At 43.4% G+C, this 26,678-nt stretch overlaps 1 protein-coding gene across 4 annotated transcripts in view; it reads right to left on the minus strand.

The window, feature by feature from the left end:
* Nucleotides 1–15,590, minus strand: part of LOC106584317 (centrosome-associated protein 350) — a 39,947-nt gene extending 24,357 nt beyond the window's left edge. For 2 of the 4 annotated variants that reach the window (XM_082968008.1, XM_082968009.1), the window contains exons 1-11: nucleotides 15,238–15,590; nucleotides 10,061–10,146; nucleotides 9,571–9,614; nucleotides 9,277–9,385; nucleotides 8,949–9,120; nucleotides 8,080–8,651; nucleotides 7,879–7,965; nucleotides 5,730–5,843; nucleotides 4,034–4,150; nucleotides 1,269–1,939; nucleotides 837–961 (exon numbers count right to left, since the gene is read on the minus strand). In XM_082968008.1, the coding sequence (XP_082824134.1) occupies nucleotides 837–961; nucleotides 1,269–1,939; nucleotides 4,034–4,150; nucleotides 5,730–5,843; nucleotides 7,879–7,965; nucleotides 8,080–8,651; nucleotides 8,949–9,120; nucleotides 9,277–9,385; nucleotides 9,571–9,614; nucleotides 10,061–10,133 (2,084 nt within the window). In that variant the 5' untranslated portion in view covers nucleotides 10,134–10,146; nucleotides 15,238–15,590. The remainder of the gene's footprint in view (nucleotides 1–836; nucleotides 962–1,268; nucleotides 1,940–4,033; nucleotides 4,151–5,729; nucleotides 5,844–7,878; nucleotides 7,966–8,079; nucleotides 8,652–8,948; nucleotides 9,121–9,276; nucleotides 9,386–9,570; nucleotides 9,615–10,060; nucleotides 10,147–15,237) is intronic. The other 2 variants (XM_082968007.1, XM_014169435.3) reach the window with 2 other exon arrangements.
* Between the last annotated feature and the right edge of the window lie 11,088 nt (nucleotides 15,591–26,678).

Below are 26,678 nucleotides of genomic sequence, written 5' to 3' on the forward strand. Positions count from 1 at the left end.
ACCAAGACTCTTCCTAGAGCTGGCCGCCCGGGCAAACTGAGCAATCGGGGAGAAAGGCCTTGGTCAGGGAGGTGACCAAGAACCCGTTTGGAGTTTGCCAAAAGGAACCTAAAGGACTCTCAGACCATGAGAAAGAAGAATCTCTGGTCTGACGAAACCAAGATTGAACTATTTGGCCTGGAGGAAACCTGGCACGATGTCCTACAGTGATGCATTGTGGTGGCAGCATTAAGCTGTGGGGATTTTTTTCAGCAGAAGGGACTTAGAGACTTCTCAGGATCAAGGAAAAGATGAACAGAGCAAAGTACAGAGAGATCCTTGATGAAAACCTGCTCCATAGAGCTCAGGACCTCAGACTGGGATGAAGGTTCACCTTCTAGGACAAAAACCCTAAGCACACAGCCAAGACAACGCAGGAGTGGCCCAGCCAGAGCCCGGACTTGAACCCGATCCAACCTGACAGAGCTTGAGAGGATATGCAGAGAACAAATGGGAGAAACTCCACAAATACAGGTGTGCCAAGCTTGTAGCATCATACCCAAGAAGACTCGAGGCTGTAATCGCTGCCAAAGGTGCTTCAACAAAGTACTGAGTAAAGGGTCTGAATACTTACGTAAATGTGATTTCAGTTTTATATTCGTAATAAATTTGCTAAACCTGTTTTTGCTTTGTCATGGTGAGGTATTGTGTGTAGACTGATGAGGAAAAAAACAATTTAAATACATTTTAGAATAAGGCTGTAACCTAACAAAATGTGGAAAAAGTCCAGGGGTCTTAATACTTTCTGAAAGCACTGTATAAGCTGTAATTAGTGTTTTAGTGAGGTGTGTGCTGACCTGGAGAGTGGAGGAGGCTGTAGCTCAGATGGAGACAGGTCACTGCTAGAGGAGGCACTCTGGGGTCTCTCCTGCCTCTTGTTCTCCTTGTCCGACTCCCCGGATGGCTGGTACAAGGGCCTCTGCTAAAGGAGAACACACACACCACAAATAACACAGCTAGTTTAACTCACCACAGGATGAGTCATTTCCTACAGGCCACTTGACTACATGAAATATGAGCAATAGCATTATATGTCCAGAGTTATACTGAGGGTAATTCTACATGTCATCATTTCACATATTGGCTCTTAATGTAACAAGGGCAGCTATAAATATGCATTTGACACGCCATACATACCATGCTCTATACCCACATTTTCACTAAAGCTTGTCGTGTGAGTAAAGGGACAGTGAGGGCTTCATCCCCATTACAACTAAAGATGCCTTTACCTGGTGGATGACTGTGGTAGAGGCTGGCTGAGTCTGGTCAGGCAGAGGCTCCTGTTCTAACTCAGCCTGTTCCAGTAGTAGTTTGGTGTAGGTCTCCTGCAGGCGTTTCTGTACTGGACTCTCCAGTACCGCAGGGCCCTTATTGGCTACCCCCGCTCTCTGTTTCCTGTATAGCTCCTGAAGACGTTGGCTCCTGCTCTCCGCCTCCTCCCTCTGGGCCCGTCGCTCCTCCACTAGACGTCTCTTACGCTCCTCTTGTTGCCGGGTGATGTACTGGCGCACTGAGTCGGCGTCATAGTGCCTCTTTTTGGGCCCTGGTTCTGATGGCTCTGGCTTGTTGCGCTTGGCGGGGCTGGCACTGCGGGAGCCCCGTAAGGATGAGCAACCAGCCGTCCATGCTGTGGTTCTGGCCCCGGACACTGAACCTGTCCTGGGCTCCACTGGAGCTCGCTCCTCTGCTCTGTGCTCCAGCTGCAGGTCGTCCAGGATGCCCTGGATGTCTACAGACAGGAGGTCTGTGTTGAGGGCCCTGTCCTCGGCTGGGCCTGCAGAGAAAGGGTCTGGGGTGGGCTGGGTGGTCCTGTCCCGGCTGCAGGGTCTCTCTGAGCTGCTGGGTCTGGACCGACAATTCAGCTCCGGACAGGGTTCCGAATTTGACCGAGGATGGGATGCTGGAAAAGATGTATAAAAGACACAAGGGGTATTGTATTGATTTGTGACTAAATGTTATTGTGAATTGAAAGGAACATGTGTTTTGTGTGCATGATTAGGGGAACAATCGTGGTAGCTATTAGGGCTGTCAGAGTTAAAGCGTTACAATTAAACGGCAATCTTTGCTACGCATTTAATTTTTGTCAGCCAAGTCCGTTTCCTCACAGACCCTTTAAGCGCAACACTCTGTGCTGTTGGTCTACTAACAGCTGCTACCAACAGCAGCAGCAGAGCGGTCTGCCTCTCTTGTAGTGCTAAAACAACTAGACGCGCAGCTTTGAGCAACAATTCTGAAAGAAAACTTACAGAAAGTTCAACCGTACACTTTCTCAGGCGTTTCTTTAAATAACAGCAGACACTTAATTTGCACAGAAGTAGCTAGGTTGTTATGCTAACGTTAGCTAGTTAGCCAAACGAGAATGTTTAGAATGTAATAGCAGAATGCCTCTAGATTAAACTCCGATTTTAAAAACAGAACAGGACAGCCATTCCATTTAGCTATGTTTTTTGTTAATAGTCCTCAGGTCAAAAGATAACCAAATGATCCCAATTGTTGTAGTAGCAGCTTGTAACTAGTTCATGTTGAAGAACATGGATAAGAAGTAGGCTAGATCTAATAGCTGTATGATATTTTACATCAACTCAAGACTTGACTGATCTGTTATTATTCAATTGTCTTAAATAGTTTATTTTGCGTTTTCGTCCCCTATAATCAAAATATATTATTCCTACAACCCAATGTGTGTTTTAATTGAAACATCTTCAATAAATTTGAGATTAACCGCAGTGAACAACAGAAAACCATGCGATTAACTTGATAAATGTTTGTAATGGTTTGACAGCCCTAGTAGCTATATCCAGATAAGACATCTACAATTATTTAAGTAAACGTTCTGTCTGGAGTTCAAGTTTTAATGTCACTTGCAGAAGTACAGTGAAATGCCTTTCTTGCAAAGTCTAACCCCAACAATGCAGAAATTAATATATCAGTAAAAAAAAAGACAGACTGGCAGTACAACCCTTTAAGCAGCTTCATGCTTCACCCTCACCCCCCAGATATGAGTCTACCACCAGCACAACCCATGGAAACCAGACCATGCTGAATTGCGCAGTCAGTCAGAAACGGCTAGTCAATCTTAATTCATTCCGGTCACTGACAGACAAAGTTGGCTAATGTAGGGAGACTGCCTGTGCTAGAAGAGACGACAAACTCTTTATTTATTGATATTCCTTTAGCCGTGCACTGTACGCCTTTTAACATGCAATAAACAAAAAAAACATGAACACCACATATACCGTAACATGAATGCAATTTTCTGCATTTATGAGAGTGCAATTAGGTGTCACTGTAAACATGATTATTAGGGGAATCGTTCTTCTTGCATAGTATGTAAACGTTTTAATCAAACTATTATATGAATCTGACTATCCACAAGAATCTCATTATTGTGTGCATGTAGCCGTACACATTACTGTGTGATTTAGTGGAGGGGGTGAGAGGGATAGAGGAGAGAAGGCCAAGTAGAGCAGAGATTGGTGAGGGTAGTAGATAGTGCCTTCAGAAAGTATTCAGACCCCTTGACCTTTTCCACTTTGTTACGTTACAGCCTTACTCTAAAACGGATTAAATTAGGGGGGGGGGGGGTTTCCCATCAATCTACACACAATACCCCATAATGACAAAGCAAAAACAGGTTTAGAAAATGTTGCACATTTAAAAATAAACTGAACTATCACATTTACCTAAGTATTCAGACCCATTACTCAGTACTTTGTAGAAACATCTCAAGAATGATCAATGGAAACAGGATGCACCTGAGCTTAATTTTGAATCTCATAGCAAAGGGTCTGAATACTTACGTAAATAAGTTCTGTTTAATAAATATGCAATAATTTCTAAAAACCTGTTTTCGCTTTGTCATTTTGGGATAATGTGTAGATTGCTGAGGATTCTTTTTTAATCAATTTTAGAATAAGGCTGTAACGTAACAAAATGTAGAAAAAGTCAAGGGGTCTGAATACTTTCCGAAGGCACTGTATGTCTCCCAACCCACCTGTCCTGGCCAGTCTGTCTGTGGGCTCTGGCCTTTGCTCTTGAGGCAGACGTGGAGCGGTGCCCAGTACCATCTTCACCAGCTTCTGGCCCTCCCGCCATGACGTGGTGCTGATCACTGCAGCAACAGGGAGCACACCACAAAAACACACAGAAAGGTCATGATCGGTGTAGAGTTCAGCAGTAATGACTTATGGCAGGAATGTTTATCAGAAAGCAAAGACTTACAACTTAGAATCCTTAATTGAAACAAAGTGGTCAACCCGCCTCGGTTTTGGTAAAAAGCTGGAGGGATATACCTGACATTTTTGCCACTCAGTAAGACAGAGCTATGGATACAAGGACTGACCATCCATGATATCAAAATTACAGTTAACTATGTTTTGAGGCTATACAGTGTTTGTTTACATTTACATAGTTACAAACATTGGAGTAAAACTAGCTTCTATTTTGGTTATGATGGGGTACAACAGTTGAACTCATGAGGCATTTATAAGTTATATCCTTCAAGATTTAATTGGTACATATAATTCATTTCTAAATGCAAAAATTGATGTTGCAACAGCTTATTGCGCCTTGAAAATGTATCAAATAAAACCTAATGCTGTTTTACTGAAGTGATACTCATGTGCACAAAAGAGACATAATGATGTCGTCTCGCTCTTCTATGAAGTCTTTGGAGAGAAATTATTTTAGAGCTGCATTATGCAAATGTGATGAGTATGGGTCAATTATGCACCATCTGCTAAACCAACGCTGAAAATAATAAAACTTTCTTCATAAAAAGATGTCAGCACTGCAGTGAACTCAAGGGATCTAACACAAAGCACAGAGTTGCTGGATTCATTTTGAACAAATGGAACATTACCATTTCTCAATTCTTCCATTACTTTGAACAATATAGCCTACTGATTTGCTCTACAAAGCAGGGGCTGACGTTCGGAAAGCAGCTGTTCCTGTTTGGTAAAGGAGCTGAACTTGATCATAGATTTCAGGGGGCTATTTTTGGTGAGCGGGCTGGGAGCAGAAGTCCAGCAGCGGGATGACAGGGTAAGACTACGCTATACCACACTCATCTCACTTTCCACTGCACTGGGAAGAACAGCGAGAGCGAGTGAGAGAGGGGCAAAGAAAGAGGGAGGGAGGCTGGTATGGGCCCAGTACAGGGTGGCGGTCAGAGAGCTGGTATGGGCCCGGTACAGGGTGGCTGTCAGAGAGCTGGTATGGGCCCAGTACAGGGTGGCTGTCAGAGAGCTGGTATGCCCAGCCCAGCAGAACTGCGCCGCATCTGCATTCCAACTATAGTGTGCATCTACACTGCGGCTTGCTTGCAATCAGCATGCGATACATTCTGGACATTTCTTTGTGGATAAGTGACTTAAATGGTGCCACTGACAAACAGGCCTGTTTAATTGCACACAGTTAAGGCCTTATGTGGTACAGGCCTGCCAGATGTATTCACTGTGATACACCTGCTCAGGTTCAGTGTGCATGCTGTACAGTAACTGATGAACCAAAACAAATGAGGAGATTCCCCCTGTTTGTGAAAGACCCCTTGGCTTTGTGATGAATTATCACCTACACACACAATATTGGAGGAGCTTTCACATCTTCTATTGAACGCATAGACCCAGGATAAGTAAGCACGAGAGACAAATCAAAAGCGAGAGACGGGGAGAAATGAAAAGAGATCCAACCTAGCTTGGTTTCCGGGTCGGGAACAGAAGCTGATTTATGGATTTTCCTCACAGGCTTGGACGGCTTCCTTTCCTTAGCCTTCTCTGTGGGTCGCTGCTTGGGCTTGGTGCTCTCTAAGACGGGGATAAAGGATATGACAGTTTGAACACAAAAGAGGGAAAAATAACAGAACTATCACATTTCTAAAAAGTTTGTAGCTTCCTGAGAAATATCTGAATGCAAAACAAAGCAATTGAATATGAAGCTGGTGTACTGTATCAGTGTAAGAGGAGGAAGTATAGAACTTTGGCATGAAAACCTGTGAGGAAGCCCAGGAATCAGCAGGAGCCAGGGAGGACAAAGAAAATCCTTTTTTTTTTTTCTTCAAACAGTCGTACAAAACGGTAGGGAAGCGAGCAGTGCTGCGGTTGTGGCAAAATGCCTGGAAAATCTGCTGCCGCAAAAACCTCACCGTATTCATCAAGTTAACCTAAATTTAGAGGACACTCATTTCATTGGTGGAAATGTTTTCTTTCAAAATCATTCTTGTCCGAAATAGGACAGTTGCTTTATTTCTTAAAGGAACCAGTTGACTGGGATAGGTAAAATAGCTCTTAGTCTTTCTGAAAATACTGGAGCGTATTTTATGCCATCTCTTTTCCAGGGCAGTTTGAATGGCAGAGCTGCATTTAAGCACAGGAGCTTGAAAACGGAACATCAGATAAGATAGATATATACACACATTTCCATTTTTTTTTTCCCGGATCGAACTGGGAGCTTAGGTATTGGGCGTGGCAATAGGTCTGGTCAGCTAATCTGAATGGCCCTGGACAATAATATTTTAGAGCCCTCCATCTTGGTGATGTAGAGAATATTTTCTTTTTTTGCCAATTTCTTACAATTCCACAGATTTCTCCATGGAGCTGAGAGAAAATGTAGCAATTTTAAAGCAAGTTTCCTGTGATTCCACATATTGTGCATTAGAGCTGAGAGGATTTTGCAGTTTTAAAGTTAATTTCCTGCAATCATATGCATTTTGCCATGGCTAATGCTGTGTTCTTATGCTCAAACAAAATAAATCCTCTCGAATTCAGTTCTCAGAATTGTTAGTTCTCAAAGATTATATAGGTCCATCATCTTTTCTACATACTTTATATCCGGTTTTAGTCATTCAAGTAAAACAAAGCTTTTTTCCATCCCAAAGATTGGACAGGTGGCTCAAAAAGAAAAACACTTAAAGACTTTGCAGACTACGATTTTAGCTATCTTTTGCCACGATTTTGTCGTACCAGACAAAATGTTCACGTTGTAGGCAAATCCTTAGGTCGTAAACGATTGTCGGGACGTCTAGCGTCATTCAGCGTGACAGGGTCTAGGTCTGACGATTAAGTACCACTACGTTAAGTCGTAGGCTCTGACAAAGTTCTGGCAGCATCAGAATTTCTGTTGCCATTATCGTGTAGTGTGGCTGGTGTTTACGAGACGATCCCGGTGACTGACCAAGTGGAACATGGCCAGCACTGAGTATGCACACAATAATACTATTATTGTGAACAGCAGATTAATATAATAGCTTGATTTAAATGTTCACGATTTCCCTAATAATCTTGTTTACATGACACATTTGAAATCAGGCTATCTTGATAAATGCACAAAATCGCCAATCAAAATAAATGTTCTACTACAGAGACCAAGTTATTTTGGGGAAGCTTTGACCCCTGTATCATAGAAACACGTAATGAATGGGAAAATGTGTACAATTGCAGGAAATGAGCATTAAAACTGCTAAAAATTCTCCGCCAACAAAAGGTGTGAACAAGGGATCGCATGGGTTGCGAGGTGGGGGTTTGTTATTATGCCAATAAACAACAATAACCATTCAGACCTGTGCCACCATGAAATGTGTGTGATCAGATGTTCTCAAATAGTACTTGAGCAGCCCTGGACTACACTGTCCACCTGATGCCCTTTTCCATTGTAGATCCACTGAGACGTCAACAGCCCATTGATTCTATTGAGCGGTGATGAGCTGGCAGTTCATCTCCACAGTCCTTTTAGTCACTCCCCACAACTATCAATAACACCTGTTAACTACAGGGGTCATTATGTAAGCATAGCTAATAGCATAGGGTGTGTCCTTTGATTGGTCATCTACCACTCAGTGCTCACCTGACAGCTGGCGAGACAGGTCTCTGTAGATCTCTCGCCACACTTTACCGTCAGGAGTGCAGATCTTGGTCTCACTCCTGTTGAAACCTGATAAGAACAAATGACTGTGTTACATAAGATTTGGTTTGAAGGAATGATGTAAATCAGATTTTTACATCCAGTGCAACTGGAGACCAACTTTCTCTATCCAGTGGGCTTTACCTTTGTATATAGGTGCCGGAGGTGCGGCTGCCACTTTGCGTATCTTAGCCGTGGGTATGGTGGTGGTCTCCACAGCTCCACTGATGCCCACAGGCTGCTCCAGCAGCCCATCTCTGTCAGCAGCCTCCAGGTGCTCTCTCTGTCTGCGGATCGTCTCCTTCAGCTTCTCCAGCTTGTCGTCAGGCTTCCTCCGCCTCAGGTTCTCCAGCCTCTGGGAGGCCGAACCAGGGCTTGAGGAAACAGTCTCTGCTGGGGGTGGGGCCGGGCCCTCCAGGGTGTGTGCTCTGTCCTCCGGGCCCCCCTCCTTGTTAGCGTTTCTGGCTGTAGCAGCGTGGCCTCGCGGCCGCAGGGCTTCCAGCATGGGACGGTGGTTGAGGTAGCGCACCACAGTGCTGTCCAGAGCAGACGAGTGTGTGCTGTCCAGGTCTCCGCGAGTCTGCTGGTCTCGCGTGTCGCTCTGGTAGACCAGCTGGCTGAGACAGGAGTCCGGGGGAGGGGGGGTGGCAACCTCCGACTGCAGACTGTGGGCCTCCAGCTGGGAGGAGGTCAGGGGGGGTGTTGGGGTTGCTTCCCTGGGGGGGGGGGGGGGGGGGGGGGGGGGGTCACTTAAGCATTCAGGCTATTTGAATGGGATGTGTCAAGATCACATGGCTTTGAATGGCAGCCTTATGTGCAAAGACCTACACATGTACATGTGGCTGTAAAAGTAGCGACTTAACGTCCATCTCTGACTGCAGGACTTATAGGATTACAGTCAGGGACTAAAAACACAACCTTTTGCACTGTATCGTCGCACAACCTCAGCATACATTAGTAAACATGGTAGAAATACACTTCAAATGTTTTTACATCTCATTAACAGTGCATACCTATAAGAGGTCAGAGGCTCTTTAAACTCAACACAGTTGTTCCTGTGGACGTTGCTGTCCTGTGTGGTGTTCCTCAGGGGGCTGCGGGAACTCTTGTCTGGGCTCCGATGACTCCTCCTTCTGGACTTGGAGGTTCCGCCTGCCTGAGAGCAGTCCTCTGTGCGCCGCCCATCTGAGTCAGGAGATATGGTTAGAATTCCTTGTAACCTTGCAATGCAAAACAACGCAGAGTAATGACGATGCCTGCTGCTAAGTCCAGTTTGAGAACCTTGTTCTGTAAATAGTAACCATGGCTTACAAGGATGAGATATACCATTGTGCGCCTCACCTCTGCGGCTCACTTTCCTGGTGGCGCCCCCAGAGCTTTTCTTTGTATCCATGACGGAATCCAGCAGAACTCCAGAGCCAGGAGCTGCCTCCTGGCGGTTCTCAATGTGCTGCAATTGCAAGGAAAACAAAAGCGCCTGACTCAGACAAAGAATGCAGAACAAAAACTCAAGTAAGAGCCCAGACAGACACTTCAAATACCACAGCCCATGTGTCATTGCATTAAGTGGTGAGTCTACAAAAATAGAAAAACTGTGAAACCATGAGACAACATTGTTAATATGGGTTTACTTACAGCAGCTTTGGTCTGATTCAGACTTTTCCATGCAGCTGACAGCTCTGAGGGGAGAAAGGCATTAAAAAAAAGAAAAAAAAGAAAAACCCCCACCAAAAACAAAAAGGTAAACAAAGCCTTTGCAGCCCCATAGACACATTTGAGGTAACATGAAGAGCTTTCCCACGTCCTTCTTCCTTCAGTGTGACAGACAGAATGTTGCCACTGATAGAAGAATGGTAATAGAAGAACGGGCTCCCGAGTGGCGCAGCCGGTCTAAGGCACTGCATCTCAGTGCTTGAGGCGTCACTACAGACACCCTGGTTCAAATCCAGGCTGTATCACAACTGGCCGTGATTGGGAGTCCCATAGGGCAGCGCACAATTGGCCCAGCGTCGTCCGGGGTTTGGCCGGTGTAGGTCGTCATTGTAAATAACAATTTGTTCTTAACTTTACTTGCCTAGTTAAATAAAAAATAAAAAAATTGCATCAGAGACATTAAGAAGCTGACCTCTCCTGTTGTCCTGCCCAGTAGTCTGCGCCGGGGCAGTCAGGGATGGCTCATTCCGCTTGGAGCTCCACATCACTCCTGTTCACCTTCCATTAGAATAATACAAGACAGTAATTAAGTTAGAAAAAAGAAAAATTGCTAAAGTTCAGAGTGACTGTACAGTGCCTTTGGGAAAGTATTCAGACCACGTTACAGCCTTATCCTAAATTTGACTAAATTAAATAAAAATTAGCACTCTAAAAGAGAAATACCTTATTTACTTAATAAGTATTCAGACCCTTTGCAATGAGCCTCGAAATTGAGCTCAGGTGCATCCTGTTCCCATTGATCATCCTTGAGATGCAACTAAAACTTGGAGTCCACCTGTGGTAAATTCAATTGATTGAACATGATTTGGAAAGGCACACACCTGTCTATATAAACGTTGTAGAGTTGACAGTGCATGTCAGAGCAAAAACCAAGCCATGAGGTCGAAGGAATTGTCCGTAGAATTTCAAGACAGGATTGTGTCGAGGCACAGATCTGGAGAAGGGGACCAAAAAAAATGTCTGCAGCATTGAAGGCCCCCAAGAACACAGTGGCCACCATCATTCTTAAATGGAAGATGTTTGGAACCACCAAGACTCTTCCTAGAGCTGGCCGCCCAGCCAAACTGAGCAATCGGAGGAGAAGGGTCTTGGTCAGGGAGGTAACCAAGAACCCGATGGTTACTCTGACAGAGCTCCAGAGTTCCTCTGTGGAGATGGGAGAACCTTCCAGAAGGACAACCATCTCTGCAGCACTCCACCAATCAGGCCTTTATGGTAGATTGGCCAGACTGAAGCCACTCCTCAGAAAAAAGCCCAACAGCCTGCTTGGAGTTTGCCAAAAGGCACCTAAAGACTCTCAGACCATGAAAAACAAGATTCTCTGGTCTGATGAAACCAAAATTGAACTCTCTGGCCTGAATGCCAAGCATCACGTCTGGAGGAAACTTGGCACCATACCTACGGTGAAGCATGGTGGTGGCAGCATCATGCTGTGGAGATGTTTTTCAGTGGCAGGGACTGGGAGACTAGTCAGGATCGAGGGAAAGATGAACGGAGCAAAGTACAGAAAGATCCTTGATGAAAACATGCTCCAGAGCGCTCAAGACCACAGACTGGGGAGAAGGTTCACCTTCCAACAGGACAACGACCCTAAGCACACAGCCAAGACAAAGCAGGAGTGGCTTTGGGACAAGTCTCTGAATGTCCTTGAGTGGCCCAGCCAGATCCCGGACTTGAACCCGATCGTACATCTCTGGAGAGACCTGAAAATAGCTGTGCAGCAACACTCCCCATCCAACCTGACAGAGCTTGAGAGGATCTGCTGAGAAGAATGGGAGAAACTCCCAAGTACAGGTGTGCCAAGCTTGTAGCGTCATATCCAAGACTCAAGGCTGTAATCGCTGCCAAAGGTACTTCAACAAAGTACTGAGTAAAGGGTCTGAATACTTATGTAAATGTAATAATTGCACATATATAAAAACATGTTTTTGCTTTGTCATTATGGGGTATTGGGTGTAAATGGAGGGGGAAAAGTATTTAAATACATTTTAGAATAAGGCTGTAACAAAATGTGGAAAAAGTCAAGGGGTCTGAATACTTTCCGAAGGCACTGTATGTGAGAAAAAGGAACCTAAGGTCAGCAGCAGTACTTTTATGCTGCCATCTATCCAGGAAAACAGAGTACGAACCACCTGAGCAGACACACATTGAAGCCAAACACTGCATTAATGCTACTTGCAGGCAGGCTAAAAAATCTAAGTGACTGGGACAAGAACCTCTTACCCAGCATCTGCAGAGGTTCAAAACAGGATTGATTATACATACGTATGGATGTATGAAGGAAATAAATAGCCAATGTATCATTAATGACAGACTGCTGACTCAAGAGCTGTTGCACTTCCATTTAAAGAGCTGTTCTATTTCCATTCCAACCGGTTCTACAGCAAATACCTAACAAGGTTTCCTTATGACGAGATAGGAACATAAGAAAGAAGATGACTTGGCTTTGGGTGTATTATTTCACATTTTTTGAGAAAAAAATAAAATAAAAAAAACTCTTCAAGTAGGGTGACAGTAGAACCAACGCATTTCCCTCCAATGTTGAAATGTGCTTAAATTAATGAAATCACAATTGTATGTCACATGCTCTGAATACAACAGGTGCAGACCTTACTGTGAAATGCTTACTTACAAGCCCTTAACCAACAACGCAATTCAAGAAATAAAGTAAAAAATTAAATTAAAAAGTAACAAATAAAATAACGAGGGTATATACAGGGAAGACCAGTAACGAGTCAATGTGTGGTGGTACAGGTTAGTCGAGGTCATTAGTACATCTAGGTAGGGATAAAGTGACTATGCACATAAACAGCGAGTAGCAGCAGAGTTAAAACAAAGGAGGGGGTGTCAATGTAAATAGTACAGGTGGCCATTTGATTAATTGTTCAGCAGTCTTATGGCTTGGGGGTAGAAGCTGTTAAGGAGCTTTTTGGAACTAGACTTGGCGCTCCGTTACTGCTTGCCATGTGGTAGCAGAGAGAACAGTCTATGACTTGGGTGACTGGAGTCTGACAATTTTTTAAGCCTTCTGACACCGTATAGTATATAGGTCCTGGATGGCAGGAAGCTTGGCCCCAGTGATGTACTGGGTCGTATGCACTACCCTCTGTAGCGCCTTACGGTTGAAACCCGAACAGTTGCCATACCAGGCGGTGATGTAACCGGTCAGGATGCTCTCGATGATGCTGCTGTAGAACTTTTTGATTATCTAGGGACCTATGCTAAAACTTTTCAGTCTCCTGAAGGGGAAAAGGTGTTGTCGTGCCCTCTTCACGACTGTCTTGGTGTGCTTGGTGTGCTTGGACCATGTTAGTTTGTTGGTAATGTGGACACCAAGGAACTTGAAGCTCTCGACCCGCTCCACAACAGCCACGTCGATGTTAATGGGGGCCTGTTCAGCCCCCTCTCCTTTGACTTGCTCACGTTGAGGGAGAGGTTGTTGTCCTGCGCCCTCCTCCCTGTAGGCGGTCTAATTTTTTACATTACATTTTAGTCATTTAGCAGATGCTCTTATCTAGAGCGACTTACAGTAGTGAATGCATACATTTCATTTAAAAAATGATCCGTACTGGTCCCCCGTGGGAATCGAACCCACAACCCTGGCGTTGCAAACACCATGCTCTACCAACTGAGCCACACGGCTCAGTTAAGCCTAACACTTGTGTCGTCAGCAAACTTGATGATGTTGGAGTCGTGCTTGGCCACGCAGTCGTGGGTGAACAGGGAGTACAGGAGCGGACTAAGCACGCACACGTGAGGGGCCCCAGTGTTGAGGATCAGCATGGCAGATGTTGTGTACCCTTACCACCTGGGGGCGGCCTGTCAAGAAGTCCAGGATCCAGTTGCAGAGGGAAGTGTTTAGTCCCAGGGTCCTTAGCTTAGTGATGAGCTTTGTGGGCACAATGGTGTTGAACGCTGAGCTGTAGTCAATGAACAGCATTCTCACATAGGGGTTCATTTTGTCCAGGTGGAAAAGGGCAGTGTGGAATGAGATTGAGATTATGTCATCTGTGGATCTGTTGGGACGGTATGCGAATTGGAGTGGGTCCAGGGTTTCCGGGATGGTGTTGATGTGAGCCACGACCAGCCTCGAAGCACTTCATGGCTACCGAGGTGAATGCTACAGGGCGGTAGTTATTGAGGCAGGTTACCTTTGCTTTCTTTCAGAGCCGGTGTACTAGGATCCAATCTTAGTCCTGTATTGACACTTTGCCTGTGATGGTTCATCTGAGGGCATATGGGGATTTCTGATGTCCATGTATCTAGCTATGCGTTCTTTGAAAAAAACAGGGCCTTCTGGAATCTCATATTTCACACTCCATGCATTCCTCTCATGTCACTGCAGTTTACCCATAATAAACGACATAATTAGGTTTAATAGGCTCTCTGTGATAAACAACAGCTCAGGCTGACATGGATGACTATTTCAAATGGTGTTTTAATATTCAAGATCCAGCCTACAGCCCATCTACTCACAGCAACCACTTTTGACAGTCTGGCTGCAAACCCAGTGATAGCCACAAATCAGTGTGTTCAATAAAACATGAGGTCTAAAACAACATGTACTGGAAAATATGTCCCACTGGAGATCAATATTCACTACAGACATAGCAAATTATCAGATAGTGCAGGCAAAAATAAAGGCTTGAAATGTATCAATTTGTCAAAACTAAGTGTAAAATGACAGCTACAATCTACAGTTTCAGTGTTATTAACGTTACATTATAAAATACAGTCATAAACAGTTACTACTATAAATCTTCCAAATATTTTTCAACAAAGGCAGAACAGCTGAGGTGTGGCTCCCAACAAAGTTAAAGCAACTTCGTTAGTTAGCTAGTAGGCGATTAAACCCAACTCCACGATACATTTGGTGAATAATTATGCACAGAAACTGTCGCGTATTACAGTTTGAAGCACAACATAACATCGGTCGGCTGCAAGTCGTTCTCATTGTCACTGCAAAGGAGAGGTGAGAATTTCTAACTAATCTAGAAAAGCTTACTATCCAGTTTTTTATTGAATATTAAAAACATACAATATACTTACAATGAAGCCGCTCAACAACTACATCACATTATTAGTCATCTAAGTGAATTGTTAGTTAGCCTGGCTAGTTTACTAATTGTAGCTAGCTAACGTAAGTTAACGTTAACTATTTTTTAAGATTGCTAACTAGTTAACGTTACCTAACTAATTATTTGCCAATCGGGGATTTACATCACATATAGTATAGAACATTTTATATGTAATCATAACTCTCTTCGGTAACTATGGGGATGATTGGGCTATGGGCTGGATAACATTAGCAAGCCAACAACCCCCGTTACAAGCTAAAACAGTGACACCAAGCTAAAACAGTGTCACCAAGCTAAAACAGTGACACCAAGCTAAAACAGTGACACCAAGCTAAAACAGTGACACCAAGCTAACACAGTTAGCTAGCTATCAAACTTTACTAACGCAATGTTCGCTAGTAAGTGGCGTAATATTAGTTAACGTTGTAGTTAGAACGCTAACGATAGTTTAGGGCTTCGTTTAGAGGTAATTTTGCACAACTTCTAAAATATGCCAATCGTGGCTACATACCAGTCCGGGTGACGCCAAACTAGATGTCCATAGCTCGTGATGATGGTAATTTCATAATGATGGACATAAAATCAGGCAACTTTTCCAAAACCGACCAAAAAGGCCGCTGCTAAGCCTACTGTCAGATTTTTGCCAGCTATTAAGCTAATTAGCTGCCGCCTCTTGTCAATGCCACAGGCTTGGAGAGTTTGGTTTTAGCTTCTATTAATAAGTAGCTAACCTCCTTCCAGGTTGTCTTTTCCTGGTTACAGTGTTGATATTCCCCGACATTTACGAGTAAGTTAGACTGTCCACCATTGACAAAATAACAACAGGAAACTGGTGACGTGTAAACTCGCGGGAGGTGGAAACGTGACTTCACAAAACAAGACTGGAGCCACAGGTTTAGTTTTACAAATCTTTGCTGGAGCCGTCCTCAGTGGGTGGAGTCCAGAGGGGTTGCGTCACTAGTTACTGCAAACACAAAATAGAAATTGGCAATATATAATTTATTTCGCTTTTTAGTCTTAAAGTAAGGTTAGGATTAGGCAAAGGTTAGCAGTGTTATTAAGGTACGGAGTAGCTTTAAAATCAGAGTTTAAGAAAATAAATTGTAGAAACAGGCGGAGTTTAGCCATTTATGAATGTGTGGCTGTGATAACTAGTGACGATTAATGGCCGTGTTCCTTTGCATTCCCAGTCTGGAAACTTCAGAAATGGTCCCCGTTTTTAGTATTTTATTTTGTATTTTTTTATTCAACCTTTATTTCACTAGGCAAGTCAGTTAAGAACAAATTATTATTTACAATGACGGCCCACCAAAAGGAAAAATACCTCCTGCGGGGATGGGGGCTGGGATTAAAAATAAAAATAAATTAAATAAAAATATAGGACAAAACACACATCATGACAAGAGAGTCAGCACAACACTACATAAAGAGAGACGTGAGACGACAACATAGCATGGTAGCAACACAACATGACAATAACATGGTAGCAGCACAACATGGCAGCACAACATGGTACAAACATTGTTGGGCACAGACAACAGCACAAAGGGAAAGAAGGTAGAGACAACAATACATCACGCAAAGCAGCCACAGCTGTCAGTAAGAGTGTCCATGATTGAGTATTTGAATTTAGAGATTGAGATAAAACTGTCCAGTTTGATTGTTTTTTGCAGCTCGTTCCAGTCGCTAGCTGCAGCGAACTGAAAAGACGAGTGACCCAGGGGTGTGTGTGCTTTGGGGACCTTTAACAGAATGTGACTGGCAGAACAGGTGTTGTGTGTGGAGGATGAGGGCTGCAGTAGATATCTCAGATAGGGGGGAGTGAGGCTTAAGAGGGTTTTATAAATAAGCAACAACCAGTAGGTCTTGCGGCAGGTATACAGAGATGACCAGTTTACAGAAGAGTATAGAGTGCAGTGATGTGTCCTATAAGGAGCATTGGTGGCAAATCTGTGGCTGAATGGTAAAGAACATCTAGCCACTCGAGAGCATTCTTACCTGCCAATCTGTAAATTACATCTCCATAATCTAACAAGGTCATCTGAATCAGGGTTAGTTTGGCAGCTGGGGTGAAAAAGGAATGATTACGATAGAGGAAACCAAGTCTAGATTTAACTTTAGCCTGTAGCTTTGATATGTGCTGAGAGAAGGACAATGTACTGTCTAGCCATACACCCAAGTACTTGTATGAGGTGACTACCTCAAGCTCTAAACCCTCAGAGGTAGTAATCACACCTGTGGGGAGAGGGGCATTCTTCTTACCAAACCACATGACCTTTGTTTTGGAGGTGTTCCGAACAAGGTTAAGTGCAGAGAAAGCTTGTTGGACACTAAGAAAGCTTTTTTGGAGAGCGTTTAACACAAAATCCGGGGAGGGGCCAGTTGATTATAAGACTGTATCATCTGCATATAAATGGATGAGAGAGCATCCAATTGCCTGGGCTATGTTGTTGATGTAACTTGAGAAGAGAGTGGGGCCTAGGATCGAGTCTTGGGGTACACCCTTGGTGACAGGCAGTGGCTTAGACAGCAGATGTTCTGACTTTATACACTGCACTCTTTGAGAGAAGTAGTTAGCAAACCAGGCCAAAGACCCCTCAGAGACACCAATACTTCTTAGCCGGCCCACAGTCAAAAGACTACAATAGCCACAAGGCTGTTGACAATCCAAGCAGCCATGACTGCAGTTGTTAAATTAACATAGCAGTCAACCTATTTCCTGTAGTCTCAAAATGATTAGGCCTGAAAGTTTTTTCCTTGTAATAACGTTTACTTTCAATTTCTACCTCAAATGGAGCACACTTTGTTAATAACATGTATTAAATCCTATGAAAATGTAATTCAAATAAGTTGACTCATCCACATAAGTATACCTAATGCACATGCATCATGCCACGTTTACATCATGTTCACATAAAGTATGACCTTCCTATTAGGAAAAATACATGTGAATGCCCCTCCAACTCGTAATTATAACCAGGAAACTCGGGTATGATCTCTGGACCCTGATCTTTCCCACATGCGGAAATCTGATGTCACGCACCACTGAAAAGGGCAAAAAACAATGCCGCGATTTTGGCTGTTAATGGTGAGACTGGTTCTTGCATTTCTTCCGAGCCCCTGAGCATGTGAACACTCCAAGTCTTTCCTCCGATGTAGACAAGCAATTCCTCCGATCACTCCTACATGACATAAATGTGGCATCAACTTTGAAACATGGTTTACTTTGTTTGGGTTAATGGCTAGGCTAATGGCTTCTACCTGAGCACATGGCACATGGTAATAACCTGCAATTCACACCTCCCATGTAGATGGTGAAAATTAGCATAACTGCTTGGCCCCTCTTTCCCTCCACAAACATTCCTTTGTTCACTGAGCAGTGTTGCTGCATGAGCTAGGTGGTGGAGAACAATTACAGTGCAGGAGGTGATCACTTCCATCAGTGGTTTCATTTATACTTGTAACGGCTGTCTTCTGTAGAAATGGACCAAGGCGCAGCAGGTATGTGAATACTCATCTTTAATTAAAATAAAGGAGTAGAGCATCCACTTAACAATTCAAACAATATATACAACAGGAACAGTTTTGCAGGCACACAACACGCAGTGCAAAAACAACTACCCACGAAAACCAAACAAACACACACCTACTTATGGGACTCCCAATCAGAGGCAACTAGAAACACCTGCCTCCAATTGAGAGTCCAGCACCCAAAACTACACATAGAAAAACAAACCTAGAACCTATACCAAACTAATACACCCCACTACACCACACACAAAACCCCATAATACAAAACAAATATACCTCTGCCACGTCCTGACCAAATATAATAGAAATAATACCTAAATATTGGTCAGGACGTGACAATACTTAGCAAAAATATAAACACAACAATTTCTACAATTTTACTGAGTTACAATTCATATAAGGAAATCAGTCAATTAAAATGAATTCATTAGGCCCTAATGAAGGCCCTAATCTATGGATTTCACATGACTGGGAAGGGGCGCAGCCATAGGTGGGCCTGGGAGGGCATAGACCCACCCACTTGGGAGCCATTCCCACCCACTAGGGAGCAGGCCTAGCAAATCAGAATGAGTTTTTCCCCACAAATGGGCTTTATTACAGACAGAAATACTCCTCAGTTTCCTCAGCTGTCCCGGATGTGGAAGCCTTGGGCTGGCGTGGTTACACGTGGTCTGCGCTTGTGAGGCCGGTTGGACGCACTGCCAAATTCTCTAAAACAACGTTGCAGGCTGAAAAGATTTGGCATGGGCCCTCAGATCCTCAAAAAGTTATTCAGCTGCACCATCAAGAGCATCTTGACTGGCTGCATCCCCGCTTGGTTTGGAACTGCTTGGCATCCAACTGCAAGGCGCTACAGAATATAGTGCGTATGTACTGGGCTGAGCTTCCTACCATCCAGGACCTCTATACCAGGCGGTGTCAGAGAAAGGACCAACATTTTTTCAAAGACTCCAGCCACCCAAGCCACAGACTGTTCTCTCTGCTACCACATGGCAAGCGGTACCAATGCACCAACTCTGGAACCAACAGGACCCTGAACAACTTCTACTCCCAAGCCATATGACTTCTAAACAAGACTGCTAGATAGATAATCAAATGGCTACCCGGAATACCTGCAATGACCCTTTTTTGGACTAACTCTCTTGCACTGACTCTGCACACTCAAACATACTTACAATGACACCCCAACACACACACACACACACACACACACACACACACACACACACACACACACACACACACACACACACACACACACACACACACACACACACACACTACTGCTAGTCACTTTACCCCTACCTATATGTACAGTACATAGCTACCTCAATTACCTCGTAACCCTGCACATCGACTCAGTACTGGTACTATATATAGCCATGTTATTTTCTACTCCTTATAAATAGCCATGTTATTTTTACTCTTTATTGTTATTCGTTATTCACTGTTTCACTATTTCGATTTTCTTCTTATTTTTTAAAATTATATCTTCAACTAAGCATTTTTAAAATGTAATTAATTTCTCTCCAATTTTTTCAATCTTGTCTCATCGCTGCAACGGGCTCAGGAGAGGCAAAGGTGGAGTCATTCGTCCTCCTTAACACCCGTCAGCTTAACCCGGAAGCCAGCCGCACCAATGTGTCAGAGGAAACACCATTCAACTGGCGACTGGGGTCAGCCTGCATGCACCCGGCCCGCCACAAGGAGTCGCGAGAACACGGTAAGTCAAGTAAAGCCCCACTGGCCAAACCCTCCCCTAACCCGGACAACTGTGCACCTTCCTATGGAACTGCCGGCCACGGCTGGTTGTGGCACAGCCCGGGAATGAACCCGGGTCTGTAGTAACGCCTCTAACACTGTGATGCAGTGTCTGAGACCACTGTGCCACTCGGGAGGACAGTAAGTAAGCATTTTGTTAGCATGCTCTGATGTCATGAGCCCTTCTAGCCAGGGTAAGTCCCCGTTGGTTTGTTTAGCTGTCCACATGCTTGGCAGAGTTCCAGGAGCATGTTCACGCAATACTGCTGTCTGTCCAGTGTGCACTGAGTGCCAATGCGTAGGCGTAGGTATCCCAGTAAAACCGAATATAGAAAGATGGCACAACCACGAAACAGTGTATGTTAACGTGAGTAGATTACGTTGAAAACAACGGGCGTCCATCTTGGATGCTGTCTATAGTTCATATAAACTTCAGTGGCAGCGCCATTGAGGCTATCTGAACTTTAAAGTAGTCAATTTTCTTCTTATTTTGTGTTTTAAAAAAGTGTAAAGTGAATATTGGTGGTTTAGTGCCACCTGCAGTGCTGGAGTCCTGAACCAAATATTGTGTGTCATTAATTTATTGTAGCCACAAGATAGTGGTGATATAGCTTAAAGCCATTTACAAACCATAGCACCTTATTTCAAGTTTTATTTGTCACATCCACAAGGTCAGTAAAATGCTTGAAGAAGAAGACAATGCTCTGATCATTGGCTGATCGCCCCCAACCCATAGGAATCCCCACCCAGTTGACTAGTTCTTAGGGATAGGGGGCAGTATTTTCATGTCCGGATGAAAAGCGTGCCCAACGTAAACTGCCTGTTACTCAGGCCCAGAAGCTAAGATATACATATAATTGGTAGATTTGGATAGAAACACTCTAACGTTTCTAAAACTGTTAAAATAATGTCTGTGAGTATAACAGAACTGATTTGGCAGGCGAAACCCCAAGGACAAACCATCCAGGGGGAAGGAAATTGAGGTCATAGTATTTCCATTGGTTTTCTATTGAAAGCCCTATTTAATAGGAACCTGGTTGCAGTTCCTATGGCTTCCACTAGATGTCAACAGTCTTTAGAAATTGGTTGATGTTTTTCTTTTGAGAAATGAAGAAGTACGGCTGTTCTTTGTAAGTGTCACTCCAGATGGATTCTACTGTTTGGTGGCGTGAACTGGAACGCGCTTCACGTTGTTTTTATCCGGCATTAAAAACAGTTTATCCCGTCTTAAATTTGATCGATTATTTACGTTTTAGGATACCTGAGGTTGGATTAGGAACGTTGTTTGAAATGTTTGGACCAAGTTTACAGGTAACTTATTAGATACTTTGTAGTCATGTTGGGCGAGTTGGAACCGGTGTATTTCTGAATCAAATGCGCCAAATAAATGGACATTTTGGGGACATAAAGAAGGACATTATCGAACAAAAGGACCATTTGTGATGTTTCTGGGACATTTTGGAGTGCCAACAGAAGAAGATCTTCAAAGGTAAGGCATTTATTATATTGTTATTTCTGACTTTTGTGTCGCCACCTGCCTGGTTGAAAATGATTTTCATGTGTTTGTATGCGGTGTGCTGTCCTCAGATAATCGCATGGTCTGCTTTCGCCGTAAAGCCTTTTTGAAATCTGACACTGCGGCTGGATTAACAAGAAGTTAAGCTTTATTTTAATGTATTACACTTATAGTTTAGTGAATCTTGAATATTGATATTTCTGTAGTTTGAATTTGGCGCTCTGCAATTTCACTGGCTGTTGTCAAATCGATCCCGCTAACGGGATTGGTGCGGGAAGGGATCACTAACAGGTTAAAAACTCACTGATTTGGCCTGGCTTTTTAACTTGCTCATTAAGAAATGTAAAGAAGCCATGACTGAGAGCTGTTTTGGGGGTGTGGTTTGATATGGGTGTGATATCGCAACAGCCACCATGCCAACCGTGTGATGCAGCATGATAACGTGAACATGATTGGTCAAGAATCCCAAGCGCAGAGTGTTATGAATTTCCTCATTTCTAGAGTAGTATCACAGATAGAACAATTTTGGCCCACCTACATTTTAGCTGGCCCTGCCATCAAAAGATTTCCGCCTATGCCACTGACTCAGAGCTGACCAAAGTTACCTTGCTAACTCCTCAAACTAAGTACATAGACGAGGGCTCTGGCCCAGAGACATATCTACAAGGCTCTGCCTCTGCAATCTCCTATCTCAGGTCACTCTGAGAAAGTAAGGGAAACGGCACACATTTAGAACAGACACACAAACGACAGAATGGTTAGATACAGTGGTTAGGTACTGACATATATCAGAGAGGAAAGGCAAAATATTATCTATATATAGATCATCTTTGTATATACTAAGATTTCATTTGAGAAAAGTCCAACTACAGTAGTTCGGCAATTTTAAAGAAAGAGTTATAGCACCCTCTGCTGGATGGTCTCCTCGAACATCCATCATCCCACCCACCCTTCCTTTCTTCAAACAAGGAAATTATTCATGTTGTATAGATAAAACCTTATGCCAGAGCAGCAAAAAAGGATGAACAGAGTAGGTAACAGTAGTTTAATCCTACAGGGCACTTCTAGAGCAATGTGACATTTGAAATCAAATATGTTTGTTAATATGGGTGATTGTTAATGGGACAGTTGATAGTTACAACATTCAAAGTAGTATTAGTAGTTTAAAGGATAATATAAGCAAACATAACTCGTGCACATTAATGTTATAAACTTATCGTTGTATTTAGTTTTAGTTTAAATTAGTTTCACATTTCATTAGTCGTACGTACAAGATACAAATAGTATACACCATCCAACGAAATGCTTACTTGCAGGTTCCTTCTCGAAAAATCAAATCAAATTGTATTAGTCACATACACGTGTCTAGCAGATGTTATTGCGGGTGTAGCGAAATGCTTGTGTTTCTAGCTCCAACACTGCAGTAATATCTAATAAGTAATATCTAACAATTTCATAACATATACCCAATACACACAAATCTAAGTAAAGGAATGGAAGTAAGAATATATAAATATATGGACGAGCAATGTCAGGCAACAACGATAATTGTTTAAATTGTGCAGTATTTAGCAATAAAAATAAGAGTCTGGTAGCAGCAGTTGTGATGTGTGGATGAGTGAATGTCTGTGTGGGTGTGTGCGTGAGTGAGTGCATGTGCGCTAAGGTCCGGAGAGTCAGTGCAGGTGTTCAGTCCACTGCAGGTGTTCAGTCCGGGACTCATAGCTACAGTTGAAGTCGGAAGTTTAAATACACTTAGGTTGGAGTCATTAAAACTCGTTTGTACCCCACTCCACAAATTTCTTGTTAACAAACTATAATTTTGGCAAGTCGGTTAGAACATCTACTTTATACATGACACAAGTAATTGTTCCAGCAATTGTTTACAGACAGATTATTTCACTTATAACTCACTGTATCACAATTCCAGTGGGTCAGAAGTTTACATACACTAAGTTGACTGTGCCTTTAAACAGCTTGGAAAATTCCAGAAAATGATGCCATGGCTTTAGAAGCTTCTGATAGGCTAATTGATATAATTTGAGTCAATTGGAGGTGTACCTGTGGATGTATTTCAAGGCCTGCCTTCAAACTCAGTGCCTCTTTGCTTGACATCATGGGAAAATCAAAAGAAATCAGCCAAGACCTCAGGAAAAAAAAAAAGACACATGAAAAACAGGCTGCCTAAAGTATGGCTTCCAATCAGAGACAACGATAGACAGCTGCCTCTGATTGGAAACCATACCTGGCCAAAACATAGAAAACAAAAACATAGAAATAGAAATCTAGAAAACCCCCACATAGAAACAGAAACCCAAAACCACCCAAAACAACCACCTGTCACGCCCTGACCACTCTACTACGGAAAATGACCTCTTACAAGGGTCAGGACGTGACAGATGGTGTATCAATACACCCAGTCACAACAAAGATACAGGCATCGTTACCAACTCTTTTGCCAGAGAGGAAGGAAACCGCTCAGGGATTACACCATGAGGCCAATGGTGACTTTAAAACATTTACAGAGTTTAATTGCTGCGATAGGAGAAAACTGAGGATGGATAACAACATTGTAGTTACTCCACAATACTAACCTAATAGACAGAGTGAAAAGAAGGAAGCCTGTACAGAATATAAATATTCCAAAACATGCATCCTGTTTGCAACAATGCACTAAAGTAATACTGCAAAAAATGTGTCAAAGCAATTAACTTTATGTCCTGAATACAAAATGTTATGTTTGGGGCAAAACCAATGCAACACATTACTGAGTAACACTCTCCATATCTTCAAGCATAATGGTGGCTGCATCATGTTATGGGTATGCTTGTAATCGTTAAGGACTGGGGAGTTTTTCAGGATAAAAAGAAACGGAATGGAGCTAAGCACAGGCAAAATCCTAGAGGAAAACCTGGTTCAGTCTGCTTTCCACCATACTCTGGGAGATTATTTCACCTTTCAGCAGGACAGTGAACTTAAACAAGGCCAAATCTACACTGGAGTTGCTTACCAAACATTTTCCCGAGTGGCCAAGTTACAATTGATTAGACATTATTTGGAAAGGAACACACCTGTCTATATAAGGTCCCACAGTTGACAGATACCTTATTTACATAAGTATTTAGCTATGAGACTCGAAATTGAGCTCAGGTGCATCCTGTTTCCATTGATCATCCTTGATGTTTCTACAACTTCATTGGAGTCCACCTGTGGTAAATTCAATTGATTGGACATGAAAGGCACACACCAGTCCATATAAGGTCCCACAGTTGACAGTGCATGTCAGAGCAAAAACCAAGCAATGAGGTCGAAGGAATTGTCCGTAGAATTCCAAGACAGGATTGTGTCGAGGCACAGATCTGGGGAAGGCTCCCAAAACATTTCGGCAGCATTGAAGGACCCCAAGAACACAGTGGCCTCCATCATTCTTAAATGGAAGATGTTTGGAACCACCAAGACTCTTCCTAGAGCTGGCTGCCCAGCCAAACTGAGCAATCGGAGGAGAAGGGTCTTGGTCAGGGAGGTAACCAAGAACCCGATGGTCACTCTGACAGAGCTCCAGAGTTCCTCTGTGGAGATGGGAGAACCTTCCAGATGGACAACCATCTCTGCAGCACTTCACCAATTAGGTCTTTATGGTAGAGTGGTCAGAGGGAAGCCCCCCCTCAGTAAAAGGCACATGATAGTCTGCTTGGAGTTTGCCAAAAGGCCCCTAATGGACTCTCAGACCATGAGAAAAAAGATTCTCTGGTCTGATAAAACCAAGATTGAACTTTTTGGCCTGAATGCCAAGTGTCACGTCTGGAGGAAACCTGGCACCATCCCTACTGTGAAGCATGGTAGTGGCAGCATCAGTTTTTCAGCGGCAGAGACTGGGAGACTAGTCAGGATCGAAGGAAAGATGAACGGAGCAAAGTACAGAGAGATCCTTGATGAAAACCTGCTCCAGAGCACTCAGGACCTCAGACTGGGACTAAGGTTCACCTTCCAACAGGACAATGATCCCAAGCACACAGCCAAAACAACGCAGGAGTGGCTTCGGGATAAGTCTCTGAATGTCATTGAGTGGCCCAGCCAGAGTCCAGAATTGAATCTGATCTAACATCTCTGGAGAGACCTGAAAATAGCCCTCCATCCAACCTGACAGAGCTTGAAAGGATCTGAAGAGAAGAATGGGAGAAACTCCCCAAATACAGGTGTGCCAAGCTTGTAGCGTCATACCCAAGAAGAATTGAGGCTGTAATCGCTGCCAAAGTTGCTTCAATAAAGTTCTGAGTAAATGGTCTGAATACTTATGTAAATGAGATTCTAAAAACCTGATTTTGCTATGTCATTATGGGGTATTGTGTGTGAAATGATGAGGGGGAAAAAACTATTGAAATCAATTTAGAATAAGGCTGTAATGTAACAAAATGGTGAAAAAGTCAAGGGGTCTGAGTACTTTCCGAATGCACTGTACTCTATTGTCCCGGAAGAGAAATTTGACATGGACAATAAAGAATGCTGCTGCTTCCGCACAAATACATAAATACATAGAGTCAATTAAGAATAATACCCCATCATGCACCCCCCTCCCTATCCACACAAAAGGTTAATAAGTTCACGTCAGGCGGCAGGTAACCCAGCGGTTAAGAGCGTTGGGCAAATAACTGAAAAGTTGATGGTTCAAATCCCAGAGACGACTAGGTAAAAAGATCTGTGAATGTGCCCTTGAGCAAGGCACTTAACCCTAATTGCTCCTGTAAGTCACTCTAGATAAAAGTGTCTCCTAAAATGTAAACATTTCAGGCAAGGCTGTGACTAAGTGGCAGTTCCACATGATGAAGTCCCACAGGCCAGGCTCCAGTCCATTATTGCCATCGCTATGTCTGCCCTGATGTTAAGCAGTTTTATTGACAGGGGTAAATGATAATGTTTATACAGTTTATACAGTTCATCACACCATCTGACGAATCCTTCAATCTCTGCCTTGTAACCGTTGGTGTCAGAACCTTTGTTTAAGAGCCAGAGGACAGCGATGTTTTCCAAAAACTTAACCACGTAGTTGTTGGGGTGCCTGCAGATGCAGTCATTTGTATACAGCATGAAGAGGATAGGGGAACTAGGTGGAAGCAGCATTGGCAGCCATTACAGGTGTGAATAAT

This window comes from Salmo salar, chromosome 23 (assembly GCF_965601325.2).
Source record: "Salmo salar chromosome 23, fSalSal1, whole genome shotgun sequence".
NCBI classification, from domain to species: domain Eukaryota; kingdom Metazoa; phylum Chordata; class Actinopteri; order Salmoniformes; family Salmonidae; genus Salmo; species Salmo salar.